At 43.1% G+C, this 23,020-nt stretch overlaps 1 protein-coding gene across 1 annotated transcript in view; it reads right to left on the reverse strand.

The window, feature by feature from the left end:
• The window catches only part of EVC (EvC ciliary complex subunit 1), a 70,571-nt gene that overhangs the window by 42,000 nt on the left and 5,551 nt on the right, over nucleotides 1-23,020 (reverse strand). Inside the window, exons 2-6 of the mRNA XM_075260425.1 lie at nucleotides 18,962-19,087; nucleotides 15,809-15,892; nucleotides 12,426-12,658; nucleotides 6,363-6,447; nucleotides 893-991 (exon numbers count right to left, since the gene is read on the reverse strand). Coding sequence (XP_075116526.1) covers nucleotides 893-991; nucleotides 6,363-6,447; nucleotides 12,426-12,658; nucleotides 15,809-15,892; nucleotides 18,962-19,087 — 627 coding nt within the window. The remainder of the gene's footprint in view (nucleotides 1-892; nucleotides 992-6,362; nucleotides 6,448-12,425; nucleotides 12,659-15,808; nucleotides 15,893-18,961; nucleotides 19,088-23,020) is intronic.

A 23,020-nucleotide genomic window follows, 5' to 3' on the forward strand; every position in this document is an offset into this window, starting at 1 on the left:
GAATAGCCTTTCTAAAGGCTATTCCAACGTGTTACCTAGAAAAAAAAGTTTTTTAATGGTAGAATCCCTTTAACATCATGCATGACTCAGTTAACAAGCCTACTAACATGATGCGGATTTAATTGCCAAATTAGTATTTCTATTCCAAAAGGAACAGATTCCCAGCTATGGACAGCGCTGTTTCGGTCTTTTGGACCTCCTCAACATAGCGCAGAGATACTGATTTGACAGAGTGTTAACATAGTCATATTGGAGTTTGTTTTTTGTGGGACAAGTTGTATTATTGAAATGGTGCCAAGTTAAAGAGGACTTCAATTTACTCTCTTTTTTTTCTCATTTTACTCAACAAAGAGTTTCTTAGTACATTATATGGTGTCTTAAAGAGGACCTATCACTAGGTCCGAAAAGCCCAATGACATACATCATGAGATAGGCGCAGTCACCCTGATCATTTGTCTCTTTCAGACACCATATAATATATTGAGAAACTCTGAAAAGTTTGCAAATTCACCAAAGTTTTTTTTTTTCTTGCACGATATTAACTGTCTGGCAAAAATAACATGTTCACATTATTCTGCACCTCCGCATGATTACCAAATTTATATAGATTTACAAACTTTTCTCTTAATTTTTTTTGTTGTGTCATCACTTTCTTTCTGAGAACCATAATTATGAAGTCTTTGAGAGGTTATTTTTATGAGATGAACTGTAGTTTTCATTGGTATTATTTTGGGGTATTTTTTAATTTCCTTATAGACAATTTTGACATTGTCTATAATATGTGTTTGTTACATGCAGGATAATTTCATACACTCGCTTTGTCCATGACCATAAACATATGACAAATGATAGTAAAGGGTTGAAAAAAAATCAAGGCAATGTGATGACTTACAGTCTCTTGTGATGAAATAATGTGTGTGTACACGTCTCCATCAATCTTTTTCTCCAGCAGTAAGTCGGTCAGATTTATTCGGAGAATCTGTACAAACATCTAGAGCACAAGATTATAAAGTGGAAAAATCAATGTTCTAGTAAATATAGGATTCAGGAGCCGTAGCAGAGCAATTTATTCCCAACTAATAGAGACATATGTTGTGACCTATAGTCTGCAGAAACTATTTTATCCCCCACTTTCAACATTAAATTAAAAAGCTGCAGTCACCATGGAAGACAAACTTACCCCAAAAAGATCCATCACCATGTCAGTTCTAAGAAACCATCACAAGGACATTAAAAGAAATTTGTCACCAGTATATCATCCCAGCCACTAGGATAGATAGGTTAGAGTCATCTGTATCACACAGTGTTTTCCCCTTGTGAATTGGTGCCATTTGTTGCTGTGATATCAGATATTCTTGTTATTATGCTCATGCGCTGTTTGAAGCAATGAGGGCATTGCTGGTTACCTCTTTGGAGCAAAGGCAATGTCCTTATTGGTATTGGATCAATGGAGGCAGTGATTCACAAGGAAAAAGCAAAGTTTGATTTAGGTGACCCTAACCTATCTATCTGCAGGGCTGGGTTGATATGGTGGATTTTGATGACAAACTCCCTTTAAAGTGGATGCCCAGGCTTAGGACAGTGCTAGGGATTCATTCAGAGGCTTCGGTTGTGGCTCCACATTCTTTACACTGCAGCAAGAGCAGAAAGTGGCTTACACTTTGGAGGACACAAGTGGTGCCTCCAGGCAAATGATGTCACCAGAAGAGCACCAGACACCACAAGGAGGCCCAAAAAACGTGAGGGAAGGGGAATATGTTTCATTTTTTTAGCAGCTCTAACAGTGTTCTGCGCTGTGTTTTATAGATAGGTTCCTAGGAGCCCTGACACTGTTCTACACTATGTTTTATAGATAGGTTCCTAGGAGCCCTGACAGTGTTCTACACTGTGTTTTATAGATAGGTTCCTAGGAGCCCTGACAGTGTTCTACACTGTGTTTTATAGATAGGTTCCTAGGAGCCCTGACAGTGTTCTACACTATGTTATATAGATAGGGTCCTAGGAGCCCTGACAGTGTTATACACTATGTTATATAGATAGGTTCCTAGGAGCCCTGACAGTGTTATACACTATGTTTTTTAGGTTCCTAGGAGCCCTGACAGTGTTCTACACTGTGTTTTATGGACAGGTTCCTAGGAGCCCTGACAGTGTTCTACACTGTGTTTTATAGATAGGTTCCTAGGAGCCCTGACAGTGTTATACACTATGTTTTTTAGGTTCCTAGGAGCCCTGACAGTGTTCTACACTATGTTTTATGGACAGGTTCCTAGGAGCCCTGACAGTGTTCTACACTGTTTTATAGATAGGTTCCTAGAAGCCCTGACAGTGTTCTACACTATGTTTTATAGATAGGTTCCTAGGAGCCCTGACAGTGTTCTACACTGTGTTTTATAGATAGGTTCCTAGGAGCCCTGACAGTGTTCTACACTATGTTTTATAGATAGGTTCCTAGGAGCCCTGACAGTGTTATACACTATGTTATATAGATAGGTTCCTAGGAGCCCTGACAGTGTTCTACACTATGTTTTATAGATAGGTTCCTAGGAGCCCTGACAGTGTTATACACTATGTTTTATAGATAGGTTCCTAGGAGCCCTGACAGTGTTATACACTATGTTTTTTAGGTTCCTAGGAGCCCTGACTGTGTTCTACACTATGTTATATAGATAGGTTCCTATGATCCCTGACAGTGTTCTACACTGTGTTTTATGGACAGGTTCCTAGGAGCCCTGACAGTGTTCTACACTATGTTATATAGATAGGTTCCTAGGAGCCCTGACAGTGTTATACACTATGTTTTTTAGGTTCCTAGGAGCCCTGACAGTGTTATACACTATGTTTTTTAGGTTCCTAGGAGCCCTGACAGTGTTCTACACTATGTTTTATAGATAGGTTCCTATGAGCCCTGACAGTGTTCTACACTGTGTTTTATGGACAGGTTCCTAGGAGCCCTGACAGTGTTCTACACTGTTTTATAGATAGGTTCCTAGGAGCCCTGACAGTGTTATACACTATGTTATATAGATAGGTTCCTAGGAGCCCTGACAGTGTTCTACACTATGTTTTATAGATAGGTTCCTAGGAGCCCTGACAGTGTTATACACTATGTTATATAGATAGGTTCCTAGGAGCCCTGACAGTGTTATACACTATGTTTTATAGATAGGTTCCTAGGAGCCCTGACAGTGTTCTACACTGTGTTTTATGGACAGGTTCCTAGGAGCCCTGACAGTGTTCTACACTGTTTTATAGATAGGTTCCTAGGAGCCCTGACAGTGTTCTACACTATGTTTTATAGATAGGTTCCTAGGAGCCCTGACAGTGTTCTACACTATGTTTTATAGATAGGTTCCTAGGAGCCCTGACAGTGTTCTACACTATGTTTTATAGATAGGTTCCTAGGAGCCCTGACAGTGTTCTACACTGTGTTTTATGGACAGGTTCCTAGGAGCCCTGACAGTGTTATACACTATGTTTTATAGATAGGTTCCTATGAGCCCTGACAGTGTTCTACACTGTATTTTATGGACAGGTTCCTAGGAGCCCTGACAGTGTTCTACACTATGTTATATAGATAGGTTCCTAGGAGCCCTGACAGTGTTCTACACTATGTTTTATAGATAGGTCTCTAGGAGCCCTGACAGTGTTCTACACTATGTTTTATAGATAGGTTCCTATGAGCCCTGACAGTGTTCTACACTGTGTTTTATGGACAGGTTCCTAGGAGCCCTGACAGTGTTATACACTATGTTTTTTAGGTTCCTAGGAGCCCTGACAGTGTTCTACACTATGTTATATAGATAGGTTCCTAGGAGCCCTGACAGTGTTATACACTATGTTATATAGATAGGTTCCTAGGAGCCCTGACAGTGTTATACACTATGTTTTATAGATAGGTTCCTATGAGCCCTGACAGTGTTCTACACTGTGTTTTATGGACAGGTTCCTAGGAGCCCTGACAGTGTTCTACACTATGTTTTATAGATAGGTTCCTATGAGCCCTGACAGTGTTCTACACTGTGTTTTATAGATAGGTTCCTAGGAGTCCTGACAGTGTTCTACACTATGTTTTATAGATAGGTTCCTAGGAGCCCTGACAGTGTTATACATTATGTTTTTTGGTTCCTAGGAGCCCTGACAGTGTTCTACACTATGTTATATAGATAGGTTCCTAGGAGCCCTGACAGTGTTATACACTATGTTTTATAGATAGGTTCCTATGAGCCCTGACAGTGTTATACACTATGTTTTTTAGGTTCCTAGGAGCCCTGACAGTGTTCTACACTATATTTTATAGATAGGTTCCTATGAGCCCTGACAGTGTTCTACACTGTGTTTTATGGACAGGTTCCTAGGAGCCCTGACAGTGTTCTACACTGTTTTATAGATAGGTTCCTAGGAGCCCTGACAGTGTTCTACACTATGTTTTATAGATAGGTTCCTAGGAGCCCTGACAGTGTTCTACACTATGTTTTATAGATAGGTTCCTATGAGCCCTGACAGTGTTCTACACTGTGTTTTATGGACAGGTTCCTAGGAGCCCTGACAGTGTTCTACACTGTTTTATAGATAGGTTCCTAGGAGTCCTGACAGTGTTCTACACTATGTTTTATAGATAGGTTCCTAGGAGCCCTGACAGTGTTATACATTATGTTTTTTAGGTTCCTAGGAGCCCTGACAGTGTTCTACACTATGTTTTATAGATAGGTTCCTAGGAGCCCTGACAGTGTTATACACTATGTTTTTTAGGTTCCTAGGAGCCCTGACAGTGTTCTACACTATGTTATATAGATAGGTTCCTAGGAGCCCTTACAGTGTTATACACTATGTTATATAGATAGGTTCCTAGGAGCCCTGACAGTGTTATACACTATGTTTTTTAGGTTCCTAGGAGCCCTGACAGTGTTCTACACTATATTTTATAGATAGGTTCCTATGAGCCCTGACAGTGTTCTACACTGTGTTTTATGGACAGGTTCCTAGGAGCCCTGACAGTGTTCTACACTGTTTTATAGATAGGTTCCTAGGAGCCCTGACAGTGTTCTACACTATGTTTTATAGATAGGTTCCTAGGAGCCCTGACAGTGTTCTACACTATGTTTTATAGATAGGTTCCTATGAGCCCTGACAGTGTTCTACACTGTGTTTTATGGACAGGTTCCTAGGAGCCCTGACAGTGTTCTACACTGTTTTATAGATAGGTTCCTAGGAGTCCTGACAGTGTTCTACACTATGTTTTATAGATAGGTTCCTAGGAGCCCTGACAGTGTTATACATTATGTTTTTTAGGTTCCTAGGAGCCCTGACAGTGTTCTACACTATGTTTTATAGATAGGTTCCTAGGAGCCCTGACAGTGTTATACACTATGTTTTTTAGGTTCCTAGGAGCCCTGACAGTGTTCTACACTATGTTATATAGATAGGTTCCTAGGAGCCCTGACAGTGTTATACACTATGTTTTTTAGGTTCCTAGGAGCCCTGACAGTGTTCTACACTATATTTTATAGATAGGTTCCTATGAGCCCTGACAGTGTTCTACACTGTGTTTTATGGACAGGTTCCTAGGAGCCCTGACAGTGTTCTACACTGTTTTATAGATAGGTTCCTAGGAGCCCTGACAGTGTTCTACACTATGTTTTATAGATAGGTTCCTAGGAGCCCTGACAGTGTTCTACACTATGTTTTATAGATAGGTTCCTATGAGCCCTGACAGTGTTCTACACTGTGTTTTATGGACAGGTTCCTAGGAGCCCTGACAGTGTTCTACACTGTTTTATAGATAGGTTCCTAGGAGTCCTGACAGTGTTCTACACTATGTTTTATAGATAGGTTCCTAGGAGCCCTGACAGTGTTATACATTATGTTTTTTAGGTTCCTAGGAGCCCTGACAGTGTTCTACACTATGTTTTATAGATAGGTTCCTAGGAGCCCTGACAGTGTTATACACTATGTTTTTTAGGTTCCTAGGAGCCCTGACAGTGTTCTACACTATGTTATATAGATAGGTTCCTAGGAGCCCTGACAGTGTTATACACTATGTTTTATAGATAGGTTCCTAGTAGTCCTGACAGTGTTATACACTATGTTTTATAGGTAGGTTCCTAGGATTGCTGACAGTATTCCACACTATGTTTTAAGTCGCTTTAAAGGTTTGGTTCATACTGAACTTTTTTGACCAGAAATTAATCTTGGACCCAAGCCAAGGAGGTTTGCCCATGTCTAATGGCTACATCCGTGGTCGTATCCATTGATGCGAAAATATTGTCTTTGTTAGAGAAAATATTTAAAACTACATATTTAACACATATTTTGCTGTAATTCCTGCAATTTCACAGAGAGGCATTTTGCGTTGTCAAACTCACCGTGTATTGCTCCTGTCGAAGTTCCGTATCCAGAAGAGGTAAACTTTGCAAACACAGACTGTACAGACACAGCTTAATGTCACCACTGAAAAGAGAAGTAAGTACAGTGAATTAAAACATGGGCCATAAAACTCTAAAAATCAATACAATCATAAAACTCCAAATGAAGAAAATACACAAGAATAGACCACCAAAGGAGAGTCGTTTTTTACACATCCCAAGACGTCAGTCCATTCTCACTTCTTTACGCTCTACAAGTCTTTCGAGAAGGTTTGCTTCTGGCTGTAAGTCATGTGGCTGCAGCAGGAGCCCTCCCCCATTGCTTTGCCAAAATAGGCAGCAGGTATGTTAATTTCCACTTATTAAGAAAAGAACTACCCCCATTGGCTTCCAGCTAATAGAAGAGATCAGAAAGAAATAGTAGTGGTGATTAGTGTTTTTAAAACTGATAACCCATCAATTATAGATGGGTGGTGATCTCACTATCTGGACCGCCGCTGACCAGCAATTTTGGAGGTGCTGCGGTTTCTTCTTCGAAAAACTACTATTTAAGTTATTCTCTGGGACTATAATATTCATGATTTATCTTTAGGATAGAGGAGCAATAATATGCAGTGGAAGTCCGACACCCAAGACCCCTACAAATAAATTAATAAAAGCAGCAGCATAATTCAGGTAATTTACTTGACCTGGTTACAGCTCAGTCCCATTCAAGTGCTGAACTGCAATACCAGGCACAATCACTGTACAATGCATGGTGCTGTGCTTGGTAAGTAGTGAAGAAACCACAGCACTTGTCTATATGCTTCAGTCTCTTCAAACAATTAATTGATGCGGATGACCTGACCCCTACCAACCTAATATTGACGACCTATCCTAAGGATAGGCCAATAATACTTTACTCCCAGAAACCCCAATTAAAGGGAATGCATCAACAGAAAGGAAACTTTTTTAAACCAAGTTTTTTATGTTACACATATTTTTAAGCAATTTTTGATACATTTGGCTAGTGGCTAGTACACAGAAAATCTTTGGCCTTGCTGCCTCTGGACATGCCTCTGCCTCTAGCCACCTTTTTTCCTGTTTATCTTGCCTTCACATCTACACTGCTTTCCCTGCTAGACATCAACCCTGCCCATGTCAGGTCGATGGCCTCGTTGTCCACCAACTCCTCTTCCAATTGCTCACTCTCCTCTTACTGCAAACCACACATAACCACAGCTTTCCCTGATGGCAACAGTGTCTCGTCATCATCACTGAGGCCCAGAAACTCTGGTTGCGGGTCCACAACCACAAAATTGGTAGGAAATGGCGAATGCTCCAGTATTTGGGCATCAGGACACACAAAGTCGTCTGGTAGCTCCTGCGATTTGGGAATTGGTTCAACAGAGGGAGAGACAGTAAAAGGACCCGAAAAGAGATCCTTGGAGGGGGCAAGGGTGGGATGACTCTGTTGGGAAGATTGGGCATTTTGGGAGTAAGGAGGGGCAAACTCTTGGGTATGAACACGACTGCAGGTAGTGGCTGACTGGCTGGTGGAAAAGCAGCTGGAAGCATTATCCGCTAACGATTGTAACACCTGTTCCTGGTGCTCGGGCCTGGTCTGCATTGTACTCTGCACCCTGCTTAACGCAGCTGTCATATCAGGAATTGCGATGAGCGCATGCTAATGTTGATGAACCCTTGGGTTTTGGAGATGGAACTCCATCAAAGGTCTCTGCTGCTCACACACCCTGCTCAACATATGGTATCTAAGGTTTCAGCATGTGGTGAGCTCGCACAACAGTCGGTGTTCAGGCAGATGGACGTGTTGCTGGAGTGTATTGAGGCTAGCACCAGCTACTGTAGACTTGCCAAAGTGGGCGCACAAGTGCCGCACTTTAACCAGTAGCTCGTGTAAATTGGGGTACATTTTTAAAAACCGTTGCACCAATAATTTGAAAACGTGGACCATGCATGGAGGCTGGCAAGCTCGAGAGCCGCTACCAGGTTCGGTCCATTATCACACACGACAAAAATGCCTGGCCCCAGGTGCAGCGGGGAAAAACACATTGCCATCTCAGCCAGGATGGCATCCCTCACCTTGGAGGCAGTGTGCTATCTGTCCCCCAAGCTGATTAGTTTCAGCACGGCCTGCTGACGTCTCCCCACGCAGCGGTGCAGCATTTCCGGCTCATAGCCGGGGATTGATTTAACGGCGGAGGAGGAAGGTGGTGTTTCAGCACTCCTGCCAGGAATATTGGGTGGGGAGGCAAGGCAGGCCGCCACAATTTGCGACCCAGTCCCAGCCTCAACTACATTCAGCCAGTGTGCCCTGATTGAGATGTAGCGTCCCTGGCTGCATGCACTTGTCCATGCGTCGGTAGTCAAGTGGTACTTTGTGCAACTTAGCGCAGAACTTAGGGCCCGCCTGATGTTTCACGTGCTGGTGCAAGGCTCAACTCATCCAAAGGGCCAAAAACACTGCTGATTAATTTGTGTTCTGTTCCAAAGGACTCTGTGTATAGACTTGGCTCAGTCGCAGCTCTAGAACATGCCTTGGAAGGCAAGGTTCCCTTTAGTGGCTCCATCTCAGCAGGATGATGATGGTGAAGCTTGGTTAAAACTGGTGTCTGAAGGAAAAGTGGTTTCTGATCTACATCTAAAGTACTGAAGCATGTTGTTTGGACAATTAACACCTGATCAGAACCCTGTAGAGGTAATGTAGAGTCCCATATTAGAGGACCATTACCGCTAGTAGTGGTTGCAGCCAATTCTCCACCTTTGCGGTCCTCTAAATAAAAGTTACCCCCAGGACTTGATGCCAAAATGTTTTCAATTTCCCAATCCAAATCAAGGTCAATGTCTGGGTCCTCAGTCCAATCCACTGCATCAATCCAACACAATGAGAGTGATGGTTCTGGAACCACTGTATTAGGGGCTAAGAATTTTAAAGGGGCAAACAGTCTGCTGGTGCAAGGCTTTACTCACTCCAAGGGCCAAAAACACTGCTGGTGCAAGGCTCGACTCATCAAAAGGGCAAAAAACTCTGCTGGTGCAAGGCTGAACTAAGTGAAAGGGCCTAAAACTCTGCTGGTAAGAGGCTGAAGTTACCTAAAGGCCCTCAATCTCTGCTGGTAGCTCAGCTTATGGGCCACATCACATCACATCACACACACACACACAATGACAGTTCAGGGTGGGTACTATTGGATTTCAAGGGGTGCTTGTTAATGTTTCTTTAGCATCAAATTTGGGTTTCTTTCCATCCAATTGGGGAAGAAAGAAGGTTTCCTGGTATTTTCCCACTTTGATAGAGGTTTTTTTGAGTGTAGAAAGTGCGGAGTTCATAGGCTGTGATGGTGGGGTAAAACTGTGACTTGGGCTTGTTAGATGCTTCCCCTGCTGTCCCAGTTGCATTCCAGAGGTGTTGGCATCATTTCCTGAGGTATCATAGTGGACTTGGTGACCCTCCTGAGTCGAATTGTGGGTTCCCCTGAAACAAAGCATTTTTCCCCATAGACTATAATGGGGTTCAATATTCGTTCGAATAGTCGAATACTGAGCGGCTATTCGAAACGAATATCGAAAATTTTACTGTTCGCTCATCTCTATTTGTAACCCCAGAAATCAGACACTAACCCCTGTCCTGTAGATAGGGGATAAGTGCCTATAACGTCACAACCCCTTTAAGGATAGGCCATCGGACTAGATAACCCATCTAATACAAATGTGCTTCCTAGATTTGTACATGGCTGTTTCAAGTGGCAAAACACTGCAAGTTTTTTGTATGTTCATTTCATTCACTTTTGGGTTTGGTGTTCCTTTAAGACTCTGCAGTCATTGGGTTACAGTAATTGTTGCGCTGTTATTACGTTGCTTCTATACGCTAGATGAGTTACATAAGGACTTATAAATAGGCCCAATAACAATCCATAGACCGTGTTATGTCATTACTCCGGCTCCCATTGTCTAACACTACAGTTCGCTGACAGATCACAAAGCGTTTAGTGGAGCAATAATGTAACAACAAGTAAATACTCGGAATATTCCCAGCAGTGAATCTGCAAAGAAAATCAATGTGTTATGTTACACATCTTTTTTGCCATTAACCTTCCCTAAAACATTACAATATGTGTTTGCAATTAATTCAGCAGACACTATAAGAACTGCGGGCAGGATATAGTCCACGCCGCATCCGTCATCCCAAAAGGTTGTGGTCTTTATAAACTTATAAATACACAAGACCCCAGCACGTCCTGAGTGTAGGATCACCATCCATCACTTTGGAGCCCATGTACTACCTTTAGGGGTGGGTTATTTTAATAATACAGGTAATAGATTGAATTTTTTTTTACATCCATGTTATTCCACGAACACTGTTCCTTTTCTTTCTTTATCGCAGGAGAAAGATGCTTGAGTCATACATTCCGGAATTTCAGGTGTCAGTGACATCATCATTCCTCTCCTGATAACCTCCGACCCCTAACTCTGATCTGTCTCTACATCCTTTCTTATCTCAGTCTCTTTTCACCATGATCACCTTTGTCCCTATCTGGTTAGGTGATATGGATGTCATAGAGGTGGGTTTCTTGCTTATGCGGACAGGGACAGGTCCAGGACATATAAGACACAGTATAACACCCCCTTTACTGGCATCTACACAATTTAATCTCCCCTTTGCTGGCCCCCAACACAGTATAATGCTCCCCTTGCTGACCTCCCCCCATACACTCACACGTACTTTATACTGGTCCCCTTATTGGCTGCCTCCTTTACTGGCATCCACACAGAATACTTGTATTGGCCCCCATGCAGTAACTATCCCCTTAAAGGTCCCCATATAATAAGTCCACCCCCCAAATGGTGACTTTAGGCCACTACCTGCCACCATTCACTTACTGATCCCCACACCTGCCCACGGCCTGTACATTATTTGTATATACTGTTTGTATATAGTGTGTGGTTTTCTACCTAAGTGGGCTGTACCACTGTTTGATGGGGTTTGGTATGACCCAGGCAATTGTTTCTGGAAAGAAAAGGAGTCTTCTCTCCTAACCTTTGGAGAGTGAGGAAGCATAGAAGTTACATTGAGTTAGTCCCTCAATGTACTGAAGTTCTACCAGGGACCACCAGACTGCACCAGAGAAATAGAAAAAGGGATGAGATTCACCCCTATGATGACTGAGGAAACCAAGAAGCGTGTGTCAGCCTAGTATCTTAGTGTTATATGGGCCTCAGAGGATCGACCCTGAGTGCATCAATGGACAGACTGGGTAACCTTTAACCCGCACCCTGGAGAGGGTATTGACAAAGACTTTATGGGATTTTTTGTGGTGGAGCTAAGATAGACAGTACCACACTGACCAATAACCCCAGCCTTAGTAAGGAAGGCTCAGACAACCATCCAGGTGTACCAACTGCACCAGTCCAGGAGAAGAGCTGGAGGAATTGTACATTAACACCATGATAAGTTCAAATACTACTCCCAGCCTCCGGGCTTTTTCCAATGGGTTTCTGAATTAAGAACCTCCCATGTGGATATTACAGTCAATCATTCAGGCTTCAGCAGGCCTGTATGGTGGATGCCCAATTTTTATTTTACGCCATTGCATACCCTTTAAAGGGATTTTTCCGGATATTTTAGTATGGAAGAGGGAGACCGGAGAAGGTGAAACAAAAAAATAAATCATAAAACAATAGTCACCTGTCTTAGCTCTCCAGTCCAGCGGAGCATGGGAATTTGTTCCGGCAGAAGTCCTGCTGCACATGACCACAGATGACCCGAGACGTCAGCGGTGCTCTACTGTGACTGCTGAAGCCACCAATTGGCCTCACTAGTCACGTGTGGTGAAGACTTTCCCCGAAGAAGCCCCCAGGACCGGACAGCAGTAGGGGACACCAGTGCGGCGGGGACAAGCGAGTATGATTTTTGTTTTTTTTTAAGATTTCACCTTCTCCAGCCTCCTGTCCCAGTACTAAAATATCCTGGACAACATTTTTACCTAACATTTCTGCCAGAAAACCCCCATTATGGACAATTCAAAAGGTACATCAGACTGTAAAAGCTTATATGTACTTTACCCATTACATTGAAGGACTTCTGGGAAGCTGCTGACTCGAGGAAACATTCTCTCGTAGAATCTGTCCAGGCTGGTATTAGAATGGATTGTGGTGGATGAACTACCATCTTCCTTCTCTCCCTGACTCATGGACTCCATACTACTCTCTGCAGAATCTTCAAAGATCTGGTTAGGTAACTGGGCCCGCTTATGGTTCTCATGTAGTGAAGGGTTTGATGCTCCATCAGCAAGAGGCTGGAACCAGAAAATGACAGAATGCATTGTACGTTATTTTATCTTTTCTATATAAATTGAATTCCTTAAGTTCCTAATAAAAATGACTTCTACAACTATAAGGGAATTCTTCCTTGAATATTAGTGGAAAAGAGGAAAGGAGAAGAAAGGAAGAACATTGTCTGTTCTTAAGGATTGAGGGGATATCATCACTCCATAAGGAGAGAACCACCATTTAGGTGTGTGGAGTCTTATTAAGCCATGAGCGCTCCACTGTGCAAAGGAACATGGGAAGAATATGCAAATATGACTTCCATGATGTAATTAGGAAGCCAGTGCCTCAAGTATGCACACCAATAGAGGGCGCTGACTGATAATGTGCAAGTCTGTCTTCCATAATGTAATTAGGAAGAGCGCCCTCTATAGGTTTGTTTGACTGAGACTCTGTCTTCCTAATTACATCATGGAAGACAGACTTGCACATTCTCAGTCAGCGCCCTCTATTGGTGTGCATACTTATATTGCTGGAAACCATCACCTGGCTCATCCCCACATCCGCAGTGGAACTCCCATTAAAATCTGTACCTCCATCTTGTATTGGAAGCTGTATTTTGGTTAAAATCTTCATCAGTTAAGTTTCAACCTGTTTTCACCTCAGTCTATTCCTGCATTCATCATCACGGGCCCTTCCAAATAAACCCAGACTCATAGAGGCTGAAGACCCTGGGGGACTACTACCACCACCATCAGGTACCCTGCAGACCCCTTCAGCTCTGCACCAGCCCAGGAGGTGAACTGGAGGATTTGATCGAGTTTAAGTCAGCACTTATTTTTCAGACTACTTTTCCCAGGCTCTGGGTTCCTCCAACGGAGACTTCAGAGTTGTATTAAAAGGAACCCGTCACATTGAAAATAAAGTCTGGTCTGGCAGTGGGTTATAGAGCCGGAGGAGCCAAGAAGATTGATATATTATTCGTTATTTAAGAAAATATTAATTCCAACTCTGACCTCATTGACCTAAATCTCAGTTTATATTGAACTTAGGAATCCGGACAGTGGTTCTACTGAGTGACTGATGGTTATGTTTGTATGCACACTCATGGAAGGCTGTCAGTCCCTGTGTAGGACCGCCTACTGGACTACTAAGCCCAACATGAACAGTGATTTACTGTAGATCAATATAACACCCATTATACTGATTCTTTTCTTACAAAACTCTATAGCCATATGACCGGCTCCTCCTGCTCTATAACATACCGCTTACAGTTTTCAATGTGAGAGGTTCTCTTTAATATTTCTTTCTTACTGCTCTTTCCCAGCAAAAGTAAATTTTTATGGGCAAATCCTTCGCTTTACATTTACCCCATATGTCAAAGGGATTGAAAGAAGACCAAGATATTTTTTGTGCTGTTGTCCTCCACTGCAGGCCCCACACTGGGGATAACACTGTATTTAAATTTCCATGGAACATTCCTTTAAAGAGGACCTTTCAAGTCCTGAGGCACACGTGGTTTTTATATACCGCTAGAAAGCTGACAGTGCTCTGAATTCAGCGCACTGTCGGCTTTCCCGTTATGTGCCCCTGGGCCATTTTTAGTTATACAATTTGGGGAATGTCTATTGCTGTCATCACATTTTATTAAGGGGGCTCTATCAGCAAAATTATATTGCTACTGTTATATTAAACTAACCCCCCCCCCCCCCCCAGTTTTAAAATAATACCCTAGAAAAGAATATGATAATCATACAGTATTGTGCATGCTGGGCGGGCATGCACGGTCCGACGTCAGTTGCAGGGGAACTGAGTGTGTGCGGGATTGAAGACGAGGAAGACGGGACCCGAGGAATAGCAGGGGAACAGTAGCAGGGGAACTGTGCATACTCGGTATGCTCAGTTCCCCTGCTACTGCGCCGGATTACAAGCAATGACGCCGGAAGAAGAAGACGAGGAAGACGGGACCCAAGGACATCGCTGCAAGAAGAAAGAAGATGTAGGTGTGGCTAAAGATGACGTCGGATTGTGCATGCCCGCCCAACGTGCACGATACAGTATGATTATCATATTCCTTTTTAGGGTATTATTTTAAATTGGGGGGGATGTTTAATATGACATTAGCAATGCCTGAATGGCCTTTTTAAAGGCTATTCACGCATATGTGGGGCTCTATCAGCATAATTTTGCTGATAGAGCCCCTTTAAAATTTTTATTAGAGGCAAAACAGCAAAAAAATGTCAGCTTGGCACTTTTGATTTTTTTTTTTTAATTTTTAATTCTTCATATTTTTTTTTTTTTTTTTAAATACTTTATTAGACCCCCTAGGGGTCTTGAGCACCCAAGGGGTCTGATGACTAATGCAATGCATTACAATGCTAATTCATTGCAAAATACCGTCATTTACTTGACAGGTTGCATAAAGCACCCTGTCACACAAATGAATGCCAGACAAGCCTCAGAGCCTTCAATAGTCTGCCGGCTATCAAGGTAACAAACTGCCAGCCCCGGATCTCTTCCAGGCGCTAGCAATCCTCATTAAAATGGTACCTCTGTCAACTTTGACTGAACTGCAGGGGTCCTTAATGCCCGTGATCAGTGCGGGCACTGTTGTGGGTATTGGCGCTGGGCCTTTTCTGTATAATACAGCAAAGAACTGGCAGCTATGGAGCTGAGTGGCCACCATATTTAAATATCCAACATCCTCCATGCTATTAATGCCCATGATCAGTGTGGGCACTGTCATGGGCATTGGTGATGGGTGTTTGCTGTATAATACAGCAAAGAACCGGCCGCTGTGGAGCTGAGCGGCCACCATATTTAAATATCCAACATCTGCCGTACAATGGGTTAAAGGGATTCTGTCTCCAGAAGTCAGCATATCAAACTATCCTCAGTGATTTACAAGGAGAAAACACCATTTGATTCAGGTGACCCTAACCTATCTAGCTACGCCTGGGTTCTGGTGACTGACTCCCTTTAAAGTGCATTGCAGATCCATTCATCACCACAGTATACTGCTGGCTGCAATAATGTGCACTTTATATGGATCTATAATGAGTGGGGACCTATTCATAGAAAAATAAAGTAAAAAAATAAATAAATGAATGCAGTATGAAATATGCAATCCCATAGACAAAGGTCCCCAGTGCCTCCGAGCGCGTGTTCAGTATTCTTACCCTAAACTTTTGATTTATTGGATAAACCACTTTGGCTTTTAATGCAAAGGCCGCGACTCCGTTATTTGACAGCTGGTCACCTTCCTGTAGAAAGAACAGAGTGTATATTACCCATAGTTCTCCCGACCTTATAATGGTGAAGGTGGGGGTGGGGGGAAAGACCTTGGGGAACGATATTCAGACCATCAACCACAACAATTTATTTCCCAACACAGCAAATAAATCTCAGCGTATAAAAGAATATAAATAGCAGTTATTTATAGAGATTGCATAAAATATGTGAATGCACCAGTGGGAACGGAAGATAAATAAACCATGAAGCATTATCCAATTATTCACACAAATAAAGCCTAACAGAGCAGAACCTTATTAAGTTGACGAAAGCTGTTCCTCAATTAATTATTCCGCGTCTGATTATCCCCCCGCTCGCCATTAGCCGAAGATTTATGTGGTTGGATCTCAACAAGGTACTCTAAATACCTTTTATGTATGCGCACGGCAAGCCGCCTGCTATTATACCCATATAGAGGTGGATTATATGGTGAAAGATAATTGGGAGATAATCAGAATCTAATCATGCAAATGAGGTCACATGTATCTTATGTGTAGTCACTATCAACCCATGTGTGTAGCCTGGAGACCGCTATAGCCTGGGCCTGAGGACTTTGATGGACTGTGCGTCACCGTTGCACTTCCTCATGGAACAGAACTGTATCCCATTGCATGGCAGACAGAGGTGTAACTTAAAGGGATTCCATCATTAGAATCCTGTTTTTAACTAAGCCCACGTCGGAATAGCCTTAAGATAGGCTATTCTCCCTCTACCTTTAGAAGTCTTCTCTGTGCCGCCGTTCCTTAGACATTCCAGTTTTCATCATTATGCTAATGAGTCTCCAGAAAGCACAGGGGGTGATTCCCGTGCTCAAACAGCACTGGGGGCGTCCCCTGTGCTGCTTGGAAACTCTCCAGCCCCACCTCCATCTTCTTCTCCGCCTCTTCTCCTGCGTCACCGTTACTTCATCCAAAAGTGCCGACTGCACGTGTCTGTCGGCCATTTTCCTGTGGCCGAACGGGAGAGGCCACATTAAAATGGCCGACGGATATGCGCTTTTGGATGAAGACTTAACGGTGACGCAAGAGAAGAGGTGGAAGCGGAAAAGAAGATGGAGGCAGCACCGGAGAGTTTTCAAGCAGCACAGGGGACACCCCCAGTGCTGTTTGAGCACGTGGGATCGTGATGAAAACCGAGATATCTAACGAACGGCGACACGGAGAAAAACTCTAAAGGTAGGGGGAGAATAGCCTGTCTTAAGGCTATTCCGACATGGGCTTAGTTAAAAACAGGATTCTAATGATAGAATCCCTTTAAATCTCCTGGGCCCCAATGTATAATCTATAAAAAGGACCCTTGCCTACACCATATTTATTGTGACAAATTGACTTTTGGGGCACCCTCTGTAACTGCTACCAATGCAACCCCTATGGATAGGTCTTTAACCAGGACTATACTGCAAATTGATGCCAGAGGTCAGAGGAGAATGGCCAGACTGGTTCGAGCTGATAGAAAGGCAACAGTGACTCAAATAGCCACCCGTTACAACCAAGGTAGCCAGAAGAGCATCTCTGAACGCACAGTACGTCGAACTTTGAGGCAGATGGGCTACAGCAGCAGAAGACCACACCGGGTGCCACTCCTTTCAGCTAAGAACAGGAAACTGAGGCTACAATTTGCACAAGCTCATCGAAATTGGACAATTGAAGATTGGAAAAACGTTGCCTGGTCTGATGAGTCTCGATTTCTGCTGCGACATTCAGATGGTAGGGTCAGAATTTGGCGTCAACAACATGAAAGCATGGATCCATCCTGCCTTGTATCAACGGTTCAGGCTGGTGGTGGTGGTGTCATGGTGTGGGGAATATTTTCTTGGCACTCTTTGGGCCCCTTGGTACCAATTGAGCATCGTTGCAACGCCAAAGCCTACCTGAGTATTGTTGCTGACCATGTCCATCCCTTTATGACCACAATGTACCCAACATCTGATGGCTACTTTCAGCAGGATAATGCGCCATGTCATAAAGCTGGAATCATCTCAGACTGGTTTCTTGAACATGACAATGAGTTCACTGTACTCCAATGGCCTCCACAGTCACCAGATCTCAATCCAATAGAGCATCTTTGGGATGTGGTGGAACGGGAGATTCGCATCATGGATGTGCAGCCGACAAATCTGCGGCAACTGTGTGATGCCATCATGTCAATATGGACCAAAATCTCTGAGGAATGCTTCCAGCACCTTGTTGAATCTATGCCACGAAGAATTGAGGCAGTTCTGAAGGCAAAAGGGGGTCCAACCCGTTACTAGCATGGTGTACCTAATAAAGTGGCCGGTGAGTGTATGACAACAAACAAAGACCAACATACAGATGTGATGGAACAGCCAATGTTAGAAGTAACCGCGCTCCCCTTCTAACATCGGCTGTTCCATTACATCTGTATGTTGGTCTTTGTTTGTTGTCATTACCTACACACCCAAGAGGTGTAAGGGGGATTGCAGCTGTACCCACCCTAAGGAGGAACCCTCCGACCTTGGATTGTCTCGCTATCAGGGAGTTGTGACCTAGGTTCGCAACCTTGTAAGGTGAGCCTTTTTCTTTCACTTCCCATTATTGATACTTGAAATACTACACTACGGGTTGCTCGATGTCTTCTTTTGTTTTTGAGAACATATGCATGTCATAAACGGCGGTTCCGTGCCGGGGACACCACCCCTAGGAGAGAAATTAGTACACCACTCTGAAGGCCTGACCACATATGGAATTATGGGTATTAGAAATATTTTTTATTCTCAAGTAAAAATGGCCCATGAAAATATATTTAATATATGATCCCTGGCATCTTGCCATCTTGTAACTCTGATTAAAGAGGTTGTCCAAGACCCCATGTATTTTGGTAATAGGTTATCAGTATCGGTGGAGGCCGGACATCTAGACCCTGCACTGATTCCCTGATCCGGCTGCCGAAAGCTGTATACAGGGTAAATGGCTGGAAGCAGCTCTGCTCTTATTCTAGTGCAGAGCTTACAGTTCACTGGCGCCACCACTACAGATATCCAACCACAATAGCACAATGTCTCCACAACACAACTAACTTACCTCCTCCAGGGGCAATAGTTTGGATTCTTTAATTTTCCGCTTCTTTTTGGCTTTGGAGACCACATTTTGCTTGCCTTGGTTAACATCAGGCTTGATGTTTTCCTGAGTCGCAACTTTTTCCTTTACCTGTAATAATAAAAAATAAAAAAATTGTTCTAAAACATGAATTGCTTCAGAAATTAAACATCTGTATCCAGTCTAGACAATGCTCTGTAAGGCTACAGCTTGGACTTGGAACTTAGGGTACAGACTCACAAATTGGTGGCCAGGCGGATCAGATGAGGCAGTTTCTAGTGTCTGATGCACTGGCACCATGTCATGACATGTATTCTGATACAAGGCGTTAGTGTGGGTAAAATGTAACAAATAAGAGAGATTATTTTACATAGTTACATAGTAGATGAGGTTGGATAAAGACATCAGTCCATCAAGTCCAACCTATAACCCTACAGTCCCCTACAGTGTTGATCCAGGGGAAGGCAAAAAGAGTTTACTGGTTATTATTTTGCTCCCAAGATGCTCATCCCACTGGACCTTTCATCACCTCTGCCAACTCCAACTCCTTGCATCCTTCAATAGGCACCATTACACTGATGACAGCACAGTTGGAATTTTTTCTCTAGACCCCACCATTCCCGAGCAATAATTTTTGTTAGTTTCAGCACAATTATGCTGTCTACTGTCAGGTGGGCGGTCCTAGACTAGTGCAGAAAAACAGGGGCCGCCCATCTGACAGCCATAATTGATGGGTCAGGAACCATGGGAGCTAGAGATAAAAAAACAACTGTACTAGAAGTAGTTCCCACTGAAGGATGCAAAAAGTTGGAGGTGGTGAAAGGTCCCCTTTAAAGCATATCTAATCTTTGCAGTTCAGCCAATGGATGATGCGGCCATGAGACACGACATTAATAAGGACATATCACCAGACTGCAGACCAGGATGGAATATTACAGAAAAATTTACAAAAAAACCCCCCCTGCCATTTCTAACTTTAAAATAAAAACCTCCGTCGTGACCGATATCCAGACGTTACCTTAAAGTTCCTGAGCTGTAAGTCAGTGAAGGACAAAGTTAAGCTTGACACTTAGTTAAATGTGACATTTCTGAAAGTCTCCTCATTTATCGCCACCTCTGCGCTCCCTTCTTCTTGTGCCTCTCTGTCCCTCTTTAATCTTCTCACTTCCACTCCACCAGCAGCCACTTGATCTCTGTCACTCTGTTCCCACATGTTGTTACTCTCACTAATCACTTCAATGCGACATGAAAGGATCGCCATTCAGTATCCTATATGCTGAAGTAGCGGCATATGCTTGAGATTTTCTATCAAGATTTACCAGCAGAGCACAATTGCAAATATCCTCGAATATCCTGGAAGATTCCTGAAATATGGGCGACCTCTTAGAAGAGCCGGCCCCATTGGAAACTGCATCCTTCTGTTATTCTGTATGTAGCAAAGTTATTATTTACAGTCCTATGAAAAAGTTTGGGCACCCCTATTAATCTTAATCATTTTTAGTTCTAAATATTTTGGTGTTTGCAACAGCCATTTCAGTTTGATATATCTAATAACTGATGGACACAGTAATATTTCAGGATTGAAATGAGGTTTATTGTACTAACAGAAAATGCGCAATATGCATTAATCCAAAATTTGACCGGTGCAAAAATATAATGACAAGCGAACGCATTGACAAGCGGTCAGCTTATGAAAGCACATAGACCCCATAGACTATAATGGGGTCCTTGTGTTTTCCGTGCAGTGTCCACACAAGTCATGCGGACATTAAAGCAGTTCATGAAGTGCTTTTCTCTCCGCATCTTCAGGGCGGACACGCACGGAAAACACACAGACCCCATTATAGTCTATGGGGTCTATGTGCTTTCATAAGCTGACCGCTTGTCAATGCGTTCGGTACTCCATTCGGAATTCCGAAGGCAGATGTGAACCTGGTCTTATTTTACCAATCTTTGACTTCTTACCAGTTTTCAACAATATTGTATCAAGGCAATGAAGATAATCTTGGTATCTCTGTTTACAGTAAATACACTTAACCCCATGTATGTCTTATACCTGCATAGAATATAACTTAGGCCATTATTCAGACACAATGCCGCAGTGACCCGAATCCTGAAGAGTCTGCCATGAGCAGCCAATAATGCAGAAGAAATGGGAATACAAGCATGGGCCTCGTGTAATACAAGAGGGTCAGGCTCATTCCCTTCTGGAGAGTGATGACGCTTGTTACCACAGCAATATATAGAAGTATTGTTAGAGATTGTCGTCTGCTTCAGAGATATGACGGCCATAGGCCGTGGGGGGGATTATTCCCTACAGCACCGATAACATTTCAGCAGCATGTTGACGTCTTGTGCGGTCGCCATATGCTGTTCTTCAGACCAGGTTATTAACAGGCTGCCGGCATGTGACAACTGACATCGCTGGTTTTGCTGTTCCCCTCGGTAATATCAACTGTGACATTCTGAATTATCACTGCCATTCAATGTTTATAGATAGTCTTGTCATATTGGAAGGAGATAGCGGGATCGTATATTATCTCTATAAGACATGATATACAAGATCACCTTCCAGGCTCGGGATGACCTTATAATGCTCTAGAATATCTGTTATTAAAAGAAATAAATGTAAAATTCTGCCCGAAAAATTCTTAATATATCTTTATAGAGGCTGGAGTTCAGCTTTTTTTTATGATGCAGAACTTCAAATCCCATGCACAGCCATTACGGTAAGGGTGTGTGTGATATAGAAGCACGGACAATATGGAAATATAGTGAAACCCTTCAGAAGACCACCCTATGGCAAGGGGGGAGGGATCATTGTTACAGATATTACATGTCAGTGACCTCTTACTATACATTCTTCCTGATACCTTTTTGATGTTCGTTATGACTGAGGCACTAAGTTTTCTTTAAAGAGTTATTCCCATCTTGGTAAATCATGACCAAGATGGAAATAAGTGGCCACAAGTCCTGACCACCAAGAAGGACCTAGAGAAACAGCGTTCTCACTGTACATGGTTTCCGTAACTTCTACTGTGCCGCCTAACCAGTTTGACTTTGAGCTACTCCGAACTAAGTAGTTCACCCTTTATCCCCATAATGGGATCTGGACTTCACTACAGGGAGAGTTGCAGGTTGCTTCCTCCCAAAGTGGTCCTGATGTGGGTGGCAGCTACCAACGGGCCATAGAGACACTATTGTGCTGTATTGAAGGACATGAGTTGATGACAGGTATCAGGATGAGCAGACTTGTGCAGAGTCAGGACGAGCCAAGTATCAGACAGATCTGGATTAGAGGCGTTCACATTCCAGAAAGTGACTCCTCTCCAAATTTCAGTCCTGTGTATCCCACGGCAGAGCTCCAGGGGTTTACTCTCTGAGTAGCCCCAGACAAAATGGGGGTGATCAGCAATAGGATCTGCTGGAGAATCCATGGCAAGATCAAGCAGGACATTTCTTTTTTGAGTATCCTCAAAACAAAGAGCATCCACCATTGCCTCTCATTAGGACAAGACCCAGTCGAAGCCTTAGGATGGGTTCACACTACTGTTACTCATTGTCTGTTGCTCTCATCCAATACAGGATGGGAGCAACGAACATTAAATAATGATGCAGATGGAGCATCTGCATTCACCACAATGTAAAGAACATGATGGACACTTTCTTCTATCATAAGTTTTTACATTTTTAGCATAAGGAAAAGATAAGTATGCAGGACTTTTTTTTTTTTTGCTATAAAAGTAAACAAACATGGCGGAAGAAAGCGTCCATTTTGTTCTTTACATGAGAGTCAATGGGAATGGATACAGACTTAAGGGGGCATTCACACAGCCATTGGGTGTCCTTTAAGATGGGGTCTGTTAAACAAAAAAACCCCAGTGTCCATTATGATAGGCGTCCAGCAGACACATTAACACCAGTTAGGGGGCTTTTACACTTGCGCTTGCTCTCCAGTTTGTGCATTCCGCTGGGTTTCCGTCTTCAGCATCGGCGAAACTGGACCGTTGTTGTCTGCCTGCTGCCTGTCCACGGGGAAACCGT

The sequence above is a fragment of the Leptodactylus fuscus genome, chromosome 1 (assembly GCF_031893055.1).
Source record: "Leptodactylus fuscus isolate aLepFus1 chromosome 1, aLepFus1.hap2, whole genome shotgun sequence".
Classification (NCBI taxonomy): domain Eukaryota; kingdom Metazoa; phylum Chordata; class Amphibia; order Anura; family Leptodactylidae; genus Leptodactylus; species Leptodactylus fuscus.